The sequence below is a fragment of the Ornithorhynchus anatinus genome, chromosome 5 (genome assembly GCF_004115215.2).
Source record: "Ornithorhynchus anatinus isolate Pmale09 chromosome 5, mOrnAna1.pri.v4, whole genome shotgun sequence".
Taxonomy (NCBI): domain Eukaryota; kingdom Metazoa; phylum Chordata; class Mammalia; order Monotremata; family Ornithorhynchidae; genus Ornithorhynchus; species Ornithorhynchus anatinus.
This window is the reverse complement of record NC_041732.1, coordinates 103,602,684-103,613,473: the sequence shown is the minus strand read 5'-3', so window position 1 is coordinate 103,613,473 and position 10,790 is coordinate 103,602,684. Positions and strand designations below refer to the sequence as shown.

Below are 10,790 nucleotides of genomic sequence, written 5' to 3'. Positions count from 1 at the left end.
TCTTTCGCAGGCTCCTCTTCTGCCTCCCACCCCCTAACTGTGGGAGTCCCTCAAGGTGCAGATTCGAGTCCCCTTCTATTCTCCGCCTACACCCACTCCCTTGGAGAACTCATTTGCTCCCATGGCTTCAACTACCACCTCTCTGGATAATTTCCAAATCTCCATCTCCGGACCTAATCCCTCTCCCTTTCTGCAGTCTCGCATTTCCTCCTCCTGCCTTCAAGACATCTCTACTTGGATGTCCTCCCGTCACCTCAGATTTAACGGTCTAAAACCGAAATTCTTATCTTTCCTCCCAAACCCTGTCCTCCCCCGACTTTCCCACCACCGTAGACGGCACCACCATCCTGCCCATCTCACAAGCCGGTGACCTTGGCGTCATCCTCGACTCCTCTCTCTCGTTCAACCCACACGTTCGATCCGTCGGTAAATCCTGTCAGTTCCACCTTCCCGACATCTCTAAATTCCGCCCATTCCTCTCCATCCAAACTGTTACCACATTAATGCGAGCCTTTATCCCCTCCCTCCTTGATTACTCTATCAGCCTCCTCGCTGACCTCCCTGCCTCCTGTCTCTCCCCACTCCAGTCCATATTTCACTCCGCTGCCCGGATCGTTTTCTGACAAAAACAGTCAGGACGCGTCTCCCCGCTCTTCAATAAGCTCCAGGGGTTGCCCACTCACCTCCGCATCAAACAAAACCTCGTCACCTTCGGCTTCAAAGCCGTTCTTCCTACCTCACCTGGCTGCTCTCCTGCTACAACCCACCCGCACACTTTCCTCCTCTCATGCCAACCATCTCCCTGGGCCTCCATCTCGTCTATCTCACCGCCAATCTCTCGCCCACGTCCTGCCTTTTGGCCCGGAAGGCCCTCCCTCCTCTTATCTGACAGACAGTGACTCTCCCCACCTCGAAACCTTATCGAAGGCACATCTCCTCCGGGAAGCCTTCCCCGACTAAGCCGTCCTTTCATAACAATAATAACCGTGGTATCTGTTGAGCACTTACTACGTGCCAAACGCCGTACTAAGTGCTGGGGTGGATATAAACAAATCAGTTTGGGCACAGCCCCTGTCCCATGTGGGGCTCACGGTCTCAATCCCCATTTTACAGATGAGGGAACTGAGGCACAAAGGAGGGAAGTGACTTACCCGAGGTCCGCTCCTCTCCTCCCACTCCCTTCCGCGTCTCCCTGACCTGCTCCCTTTATTCAGCCCAACGTCCCAGCCCCCACCACTTAGGTCCAGATCTGTCATTTATTGATTTCCTGTCTCCCCTTCTAGACTGTCAGCTCGTTGTGGGCAGGGAACGGGTATAGTTTATTATTCTATTGCACTGGTACCCCAGCACAGTGACTGGGATGTTCAGCGGCCCCGGGAACGATGACGAGCAGCATGACCTAGTGGAAAGAGCCCAGCCTGGGAGCCAGAAGGCCTGGGTTCTCATCCCGACTTTGCCACTTGTCTGCTGTGTGACCTCGGGCAAGTCACTTTGCTTCTCTGGGCCTCAGTTCCCTCATCTGGAAAATGGGGATGAAGACTGGGAGCCCTACAAGGGACAGAAACTGAGTCCAACCTGACGACCTTGTATCTCCCCCGGCGCTTAGTACAGTGCCTGGCACATAGTCGGTGCTTAATATGGTGTAAAGCGAAGCATCATAGCATATCGGATAGAGCACGGCCCCGGGAGTCAGACGAACCGGGGTTCTCCACCCGGCTCCGCCGTTTGTCTGCTGTGGGACCTTGGCCAAGTCACTTCACTTCTCTGGGCCTCAGTTCCCTCATCTGTATAAGGGGGATGAGGACCGGGAGCCCCACGTGGGACAGGGACTGCAACCGACCTGATTAGCTTGTATCTCCCTCAGCGCTTAGTACAGTGCCTGGAACATGGTAAGTGCTTAACAGTTGCCATTATTATTAATAAAACCCAGTGGCATCCGGGGGAGTGGAGGGTGGACCGTTGGGGGGCCGTGTCTTGCCTGGTTGACTTCTGGCCGGATGGAGCAGGCCCCCAGAAGCCTCTGCAGCTGGGCCACGTTGAATTCGGACACGCCGATGGCCCTCACCAGACCTTCCTCCACCAGCCTCTCCATGGCCTGCAAAACAAATCCGGGGGGTGGGGGACAGAGCACCCACCCACCGGAGCGTGTCGCGATCGAGGAGGGCACGGGGGCGCGGCTGTCCAGAGGAAGGGGACCCGGGACCACCCTGTCCCCAGCTGCCCAGTCAGTCCATTAGTCATATTTATTAATAATAATAATGTTGGTATTTGTTAAGCGCTTACTATGTGCAGAGCACTGTTCTAAGCGCTGGGGGAGATACGAGGTCATCAGGTCGTGCCACATGAGGCTCACAGTTAATCCCCATTTTCCAGATGAGGGAACTGAGGCCCAGAGAAGTGAAGTGACTTGCCCGCAGTCACCCAGCTGACAAGGGGCAGATCTGGCATTCGAACCCATGACCTCTGACTCCCAAGCCCGGGCTCTTGCCACTGAGCCACGCTGCTTCTCAAATAATGTTGGTATTTGTTAAGCGCTTACTATGTGCAGAGCACTGTTCTAAGCACTGGGGGGAGATACAGGGTCGATCAGGTTATCCCACATGAGGTTCACAGTCCTCATCCCCATTTTCCAGATGAGGGAACTGAGGCCCAGAGAAGTGAAGTGACTTGCCCACAGTCACCCAGCTGACAAGTGGCAGATCCGGAATTCGAACCCATGACCTCTGGCTCCCAAACCCGGACTCTTGCCACTGAGCCACGCTGCTGTGTATTTATTGAGAGCTTCCTGTGGGAGAGCACTGGACTAATAATAATAATCACAAGGACGGCACTCATTTAGTGCTTACTAGGTGCTAAGCGCTGTTCTAAGCTCAGGGACAGATACAAGATAATCGGGTTGGACACGGTCCCTGTCCCACGTGGGGCTCACATTCTTCACCCCCATTTTACAGATGAGGCCTGTAAGAACAAGTGAAGTGACTTGCCCCAAGTCACACAGCAGGCATGTGGCAGAGCCGGGATTAGAACCCAGGTCTTCCGACTCCCAAGCCCGAGTTCTTTCCACTACGCCACGCCGCTTCTCTGACCACCGTGCTGTGCCGATTCCTCGGAGTGGCTCAGTGGAAAGAGCCCGGGCTTGGGAGTCAGAGGTCACGGATTCTAATCCCGCCTCCGCCGCTTGTCAGCTGTGTGGTCTCGGGCAAGTCGCTTCACTTCTCTGTGCCTCAGTTCCCTCATCTGTAAAATGGGGATGAAGACTGTGAGCCCCACGTGGGACAACCTGATCACCTTGTATCCCCCCAGCGCTTAGAACAGTGCTTTGCACAGAGTAAACGCTTAACAAATGCCAGCATTATTATTCTGTTTCTGCCACGCTGCTTGTACCCACCCCAGCCTGGCACAGAGTAAGCGCTTAACAAATCCCATCCTCATTATTACTGTTGTTATTTTTGTGTCACCGCCCCGCCAGGCCCCACGACCCTGGGAGCGGACTGGGGAGTCGGCTCGACCCCTCAGCCCCGGGCCCGCGTTCGAGCACGAGGAGAGGGGCCAGCGGGCCCTCCGGGCCCCACCTTCCACGTGTCCAGGTAATCGACGTCGGCCTGCGGTATCAGCCCGTCCTGCAAGGGCAGCAGCTCCCCGCCGCGGTTCTGGGGAGGGAAGAGGGGGCAGAGGGATGATTTCCGTGGTGAGGGGCGATGGGGGACGGAGCTCGCTGTCTAGCTGCCTCAGCCTGGCCGTGGAGGCCAAGAAAGCCCGTGTCCCCCCACCCTCCCGCCGCCCCCCTCGCCCCGTCCCGCGCGCATCCTCCGCCCCCCAGCCCCCCTCAGACCCCGGTACCTGGAAGGCCATGGGAGAGTGCATGAGGTAGAGGTCGAGGTGATCCAACTTCCAGCTCCGCAGGGAGCTGAGGAAGGCCGGCCTCACGTCCCGGGGGTGGTGAAAGATGTTCCACAGCTGCCGGGAAGAACCCGGACGGCGGGGAGGGTGGAAGAGCCTGTTCGCGTCCCGTCCTTCGACCCCGACCCCCGGCCCCCACCCGCAGAGAGCCGGTCCCTCCCAGGCATGAGCAAGCCACTTAACTTCTCTGTGCCTCGGTTACATCATCGGGAAAATGGGGATTAAGAATAATAATAATAATGATGTTGGTATTTGTTAAGCGCTTACTATGTGCAGAGCACTGTTCTAAGCACTGGGGGAGATACAAGGTGATCAGTTTGTCCCACATAAGGCTCACAGTCTTCATCCCCATTTTACAGATGAGGAAACTGAGGCCCAGAGAAGTGAAATGACTTGCCCACAGTCACCCAGCTGACAAGTGGCAGAGTGGGGATTTGAACCCATGACCTCTGACTGCCAAGCCCAGGCTCTTTCCACTGAGCCCTGCTGCTTAAGACTGTGAGCCCCCATGCGGGACAACCTGGTTACCTTGTCTCTACCCCAGCGCTTAGAACAGTGCTGGGCACATAGGAAGCGCTTAACAAATACCATCATCATTATCATTATTATTTCTACCAGATAATATGATAATATTATTATTATTATTTCCATCATTATTATCAGCACCCCTTCTGGGCCGGATGGGGTCACGGGCAGGCGGGATCCGGCCCACCGAGGCCTGGAATCGGGATCCTAGCAACTGTCATTCACCCGGGAGGGGACAGCTGTCACTCACCCAGCGGGCAGCCGTCACTCCCCCCTTCTGTGTCGCCCTCGCACCTGGATTTGCTCCCTTAATTCCCCCCTCGCTCAGCCCCGCGGCACTTAGGTCCGTACCCCTCATTTACTTATTTCTATTAACGTCCGTCTGCCCCTCTAGAGGGGGAGGATGTGTCTACCCACTCCGTTATAGTGTTACGTCGTCCTCTCCCAAGCGTTTAGTCCAGCGCACTGCATGCCGTTAAGCGCTCAAGAAGTACGATCGGGAGACTGATCGATCACCGACCCAGCGGGGAGGCAACCGTCACTCACAGCCGCCACTCACCTTGCTCACAATAAATAGGTCCTCCCGCCTCACGCCCCGCTCCTCGATTCTCCTGCGGACGACGTCTCCGACGGCCGCTGCGTTTTGGTAAAAATAGGCGCAGTCGAAGTGCCGGTAGCCGTGGTCCAGGGCCACGTCCACCGCCTTCTGGACGACCCCCGGCGGGCACTGGAGGGGGGGAGAAGCACGCGGCCCATCAACAACCCCCGGGTGGGCTTCATCTGCTCGGTCTAGGCCGCAGCCTAACTCCGGGCACGTTCTCGGGGTGGTGGCGTCGGGGGAGAGACCCTCCGTCGCCTCCGAACGGGTAGATATGCGGGCCGGCCGCTTCCCCCACGGCTCTCTCAGCTACTCCATCTCAATTTAATCTACTGTGTAATAATAATAATAATGATGGTATTTGCTAAGCGCTTACTATGTGTCAAGCCCTCTTCTAAGCGCGGGGGGAGATACAAGCCAATCGGGTTGGACAAGGTCCCTGTCCCACGTGGGTCTCACGGACTCGATCCCCATTTTACGGAGGAGGGAACTGAGGCCCAGAGAAGTGAAGTGACTTGCCCGAGGTCACACAGCAGACAAGCCGACTCCCGAGCCCGTGTTCTACCCACTAGGCCACGCTGCTTCTACTCAGGAGATTTGTTAAGCGCTTACTTTGTGCCGGGCACTGTACTAAGCCTCCCGTCATCATGCCTGTTTCCTTTTCTTTGCTGTCTGTCTCCCCACTTCGAGACTGTGAGCCCATGGTGGGCAGGGATTTTCTCTCTTTGTTGCAGAATTGTACTTTCTAAGCGCTTAGTCCAGTGCTCTGCACATAGTAAGCGCTCAATAAATACGATTGAACGAACGAATGAAGGGTCGGACAGAGCTTCCGTCTCACGTGGGGCTCGGTCCATTTAGGAGGGAAGATGGGTTTTGAATCTCCATTTGACAGTTGAGGAAACTGAGGCCCAAAGAAGTGAAGTGGCATAGCCAAGGTCACAGAACAGGCAGTTGGAGAGCTGGGATTAGAACCCAGAACCTTAGACCCGTGTTCTGTCCACGAAGCCATGCTAATTTTCCAATTAATGGACAGGATTTAGCACTCTTCCAAGTGCTTAGCATGGTGCTCTGCACACAGTAAGCACTCAGTAAATACGATTGACTGAGATAAGTGGTCGATAGTATTTCCTGAGTGAAGAACACTGTACTAAGGTTAGTATAGCGCTAAGCCCTTGGTACGGTGCTGAGCACTTAGTACAGTGCTTTGCACACAGTAAGCACTCAATAGATGGGACTGAATGAATAAACAAAGCCCTTGAGAGTATGCAGTAGAGTAGGTAGACCCAAGACAGAAAGCAGATTGCGTGCGTGCCCGCGCAGAGCACTGTGCTACGCGCTTGGGAGAGCACAAGAGAGTAGATAGACATGTTCCCTGCCCTCAGGGAACTTAGAGGCTCCTCCCTCTCCTCTGAATCAGCATGGTCTAGTGGGTAGAGCCCGGGCCTGGGAGTCACAAGGTCACGGGTTCTCATCCCGTCTCCGCCACATGTCTGCTGTGTGACCTTGGACAAGTCACTTCATTTCTCTAGGCCTCAGTGACCTCACCTGTAAAATGGGGCTCGAGACTGTGAGCCACATGGGACAGGGACTGTGTCCAACCCGATGTGCTTGTATCTACCCCAACGCTCAGTACAGCGCCTGGCACATAGTAAGCACTCAACAGATACCATCATCATCATTATTACTATTCCCCTCCTTCCCCTCTCTCCCTTCCTCCCCTTTTCCCTTCCCTGTGGCATCCCTCTCCCCCCTTCCGTCTCCTCTTCCCCCTAACGGACACGGAGACGGTCAGAGACGGTTAGAGATGGACAGAAGTGGGCAGAGACGGTTAGAGATGGACAGAGATGGATAGAGCGGACAGAGACGGGCAGAGGCAGATAGAGATGGACAGAATTGACAGAGATGGGCAGAGACAGTTAGGGATGGACAGAAGTGGGCAGAGATGGGTAGAGGCCGGCAGAGATGGACGGAGATGATAATGATGATGATGATGGTAAGGGAAGAGGCGGACGGAGACGGTTAGAGAGACAGAAATGGACAGAGATGGGCAAAGATGGGTAGAGATGGGCAGAGATGGGCAGAGTCGGTGCAAGGCGGGCGGAGAAAGAGGTAGACGGCAGAGGCGGAGAGCACTTACTTGGGTGTCGTCGGGTCCGGGGCTTCCCGGTTTGCCCCCCGCCCCCGGTCCCGACCCCGCTGGGGAGGCTGCAGGGAGGGGGAGGCTCAGGGAGGAGGAGGAGGAGGCTGCAGGGAGGAGGAGGAGGCTGCAGGGGATGAAAGTGCGAGGAGGAGGCTGGAAGGAAGGAGGCTGGAGGGGAGGAGGCTGCAGGGAAGAGGAGGCTGGAGGGGAGGAGGTTGGAGGGAGGAGGAGGCTGCAAGGAGGAGGCTGTGGGGAGGAGGTTGCAGGGAGGAGGCTGGAGCGAAGGAGGCTGCAGGGAGGAGGAAGCTGGAGGGAGGAGGAGGCTGCGGGGAGGAGGAGGCTGCGGGGAGGAGGAGGCTGCGGGGAGGAGGCTGGAGGGGACGAAGTTACGGGGAGGAGGCTGCGGGGAGGAGGAGGCTGGAGGGAGGAAGAAGGCTGCGTGGAGGAGGAGGAGGCTGGAGGGAGGAGGGGGCTGGAGAGGAAGAGGCTGGAGGGAGGAGGAGGCTGCAAGAAGGCTGCGGGGAGGAGGAGGCTGTGGGAAGAGGCTTCAGGGGAGGAGGTTGCGGGAAGGAGGCTGGAGGAGACGAAGTTACGGGGAGGAGGCTGCGGGGAGGAGGAGGCTGCAGGGAAGAAGGGGGCTGGGTGGAGGAGGAGGGCGCGGGGTGTGGGGTCTGGGGGTCTTACCGCCCAGGTGCCCAGGCCCAGGAGGGGCATCGGCCGGCCGGACAGCAGCCGGACGGTGGGGGCTGCCATGGCACCAGCGCCGCGGATGCTTAGAACCCGTCTATTTGATGAGCGCTTACTTATGGGCCAGACACCGCACCGAGCGCGGACGGACGGACGGACGGACGGACTGAGGGCGCCCAGAACGCTCCGGCTATGGGAGGGGAAGAAAGGGGAGGGTCCCGACAGGGGAAACCCCTCCCCCTCCCCCTCTCCCTCCCCCTCCCCCCCCTCCGCCGGCCCGGGGGCTGGGGCTGGGTCGGGGGAGGGTCTGGTCACTCCCCTGCTGAGCACAGCGCTCCGCACAGCACAGTCGTCAGCCCTCCGGAAATGCCCTTCATCCTTTTGGGGGTGGGTGGGGGGCTTGGCTGGGGGAGGGGAGGGCTGGTCCTCTCCAGGTTGCTCCCCCTCACACTCTTCCCCCCACCCCCACCAGACTGCTCTCCCCCGGCCTGGGTCCCCCCCCCCAGACCGCTCCCCCTCACACGCTCCTCCCCCAGGCTGGACCCCCTACACTGCTCTCCCTCAGATTCTTCCCCCCCGGCCTGCTCCCCCCGAGCCTGTGTCCCCCCTGCCCTGCTCCCCCTCAGACTGCTCTGCTCCAAGACTGCTCCCCCAGACTCCCCCCCTCAGCCCGCTGTCCCCCAAGACCGCTCCCCCTAGACAGCCTCCCCCAGACTGCCCCCCCTCAGATTCTCCCCCCACCACCCCCAGGTGCTCTCCCCCAGGCTGCGTCCCCCCTAGACTGCTCCCCCTCCAAGAAGGCTCCCCCAGACTCTTCCCCCCAGACTGCTCTCCCCCAGGCTGTGACCCCCCTACACTGCTCCTTCTCAGACTCCTGTCCCCTACACTGCTCCCCCTCAGACTCTTCCCCCCAGGGCTGCTCTCCCCCAGACTGTGTGTGTCCCCCCCCCCCGCTCCCCTCAGACTCCTCTCCTTCAAGACCCGTTCCCCTAGACAGCTTCCCCCAGATTGCTCCCCCTCGGAGTCTTTCCCTCCCCCCCCCTCAGACTGCTCTCCTCCAAGGCCGCTCCCCTAAGACTGCTCCCCCGGACTCCTCGCCCTCCCCATCATTGCTCCCCCCAAACTCTTCTCCCCACTCCCCAAGGTGCTCTCCCCCGGGCTGGGTCTCCCCCAGACTGCTCCCCCTCAGATTGCTCTCCTCCAAGCCTGCTTCCCCAGACTGCCCCCCTAGACCGCTCCCCCTCAGACTGCTCTCCTCCAAGACTGCTCCCCCACACTCTTCCCCCCAGACTGTTCCTCTCAGACTCTTCCCCTGAGACTCCTCTCCCCCAGGCTGTATCCCCCCCTAGACCGCTCCCCTCGGACTGCTCTCCTCCAAGGCTGCTCCCCCAGACTGCCCCCCTAGATTGCTCCCCCTAGACCGTTCCCCCCAGCCTGCTCCCCTTGAGCCCGTGTCCCCCCTAGACTGCTCCTCTCAGACTGCTCTCCTCCAAGACCGCTCCCCCAAACGGCTCCCCCCAGACTCTTCCCCCACGACTCTTCCCCCCAGACAGCTCCCCCAAGGCTGATCCCCCTGATCCTCTCAGACTCTGCCCCCCCCCCCAAGGTCATCTCCCCCGGGCTGTGTCCCACCCCCAAGACCGCTCCCCCGAGATGGCTCCCCCCAGAATCTTCCCCCCAGACTGCTCCCTGCCCAGACTGCTCTTTCAGACTCGTCCCCCCACCTCCCCAGCCTGCTCCCCCCGAGCCTATGTTCCCCCCTAGACTGTTCCCCTCAGACCGTTCTCCTCCAAGACTGCTTCCCCCAAGACCGCTCGCCCCCTCCAATTACTTTTCTCCCTAGACTGCTCCCCCAGACTGGCCCATTACTTTTCTCCCTAGACTGCTCCCCCAGACTGGCCCCCAAGATTGCTGCCCTCAGACTCTTCCCTCGCCCCAGGTGTTGATGCTCCCCCACACTGTGTCTCCCTAGATTGCTGAACCTCCAGTGGTTGCCATCCTCCTCCGCATCAGACAGAAACTCGTCACCTTCCGCTTTAAAGCCGTCCATCCCCTCACCCTCCTCCTTCCTCACCTCCCTTCTCTCCTCCTCCATCCCAGCCGGCACACTCCGCTCCTCTAATGCCAACCTCCTCCCTGGGCCTCCATCTCGCCTGTCCCACCTCCGACCCCTCGCCCACGTCCCGCCTCTGGCCTGGAACACCCTCCCACCTCAAATCTACAGACAATGACTCTCACCTGCTTCAAAGTCTTATTGAAGGCCCACCTCCTCCCAGAGGGCTTCCCTGATTAAGCCCTCCTGTCCTCATCTCCCGCTCCCTTCTGCGTCGCCCTGACTCGCTCCCTTTCTTCATCCCCCTTCCCAGCCCCGCACCGCTTATGTCCACATCTGTCATTTATTTATTTCTGTTCATGTCTGTCTCCCCCTCTAGACTGTCAGCTCGTTGAGGGCAGGGAATGCGTCTCATTATTGTTCTATTGGACTCTCCCAAGCACTTAGTCCAGAGACATAGGGAAAGTCACTTCACTTCTCTGGGCCTCAGTTGCCTCATCTGGAAAATGGGGATGAAGACTGTGACCCCCATGTGGGACGGGGAGTGGATCCACTTTGATCTGCCCCAGTGCTTAGTAGAGTGCTTGGTACATAGCGCTTAACAAATACAAAAAAAAAAAATCAGAATTTATCGAGCCCTAGGTCATAAGCTCCTTGTAAGCAGGGATCATTCGTTCAATAGTATTTATTGAGCGCTTACTATGTGCTGAGCACTGTACTAAGCGCTTGGGATGAACAGGTCGGCAACAGATAGAGACGGTCCCTGCCGTCGGACGGGCTTTCGGTCCGATCGGGGGAGATGGACAGGCAAGAACGATGGCGATAGATAGAGTCGAGGGGAAGAACGTCTCGTAAAAACCGATGGCGACTAAATGGAATCGAGGCGA

At 58.3% G+C, this 10,790-nt stretch overlaps 1 protein-coding gene across 1 annotated transcript; it reads right to left on the bottom strand.

The window, feature by feature from the left end:
• Positions 1-1,892: 1,892 nt before the first annotated feature.
• Positions 1,893-8,001, bottom strand: LOC114812260 (aldo-keto reductase family 1 member A1-B-like). The gene is made up of 5 exons (XM_029066579.2): positions 7,848-8,001; positions 4,985-5,152; positions 3,841-3,957; positions 3,573-3,650; positions 1,893-2,095 (listed from the first exon to the last, which is right to left on the bottom strand). Exons 1-5 carry the CDS (start codon positions 7,914-7,916, stop codon positions 1,898-1,900), a joined length of 630 nt encoding a protein of 209 aa, XP_028922412.1. The 5' UTR covers positions 7,917-8,001; the 3' UTR covers positions 1,893-1,897.
• Positions 8,002-10,790: the final 2,789 nt, after the last annotated feature.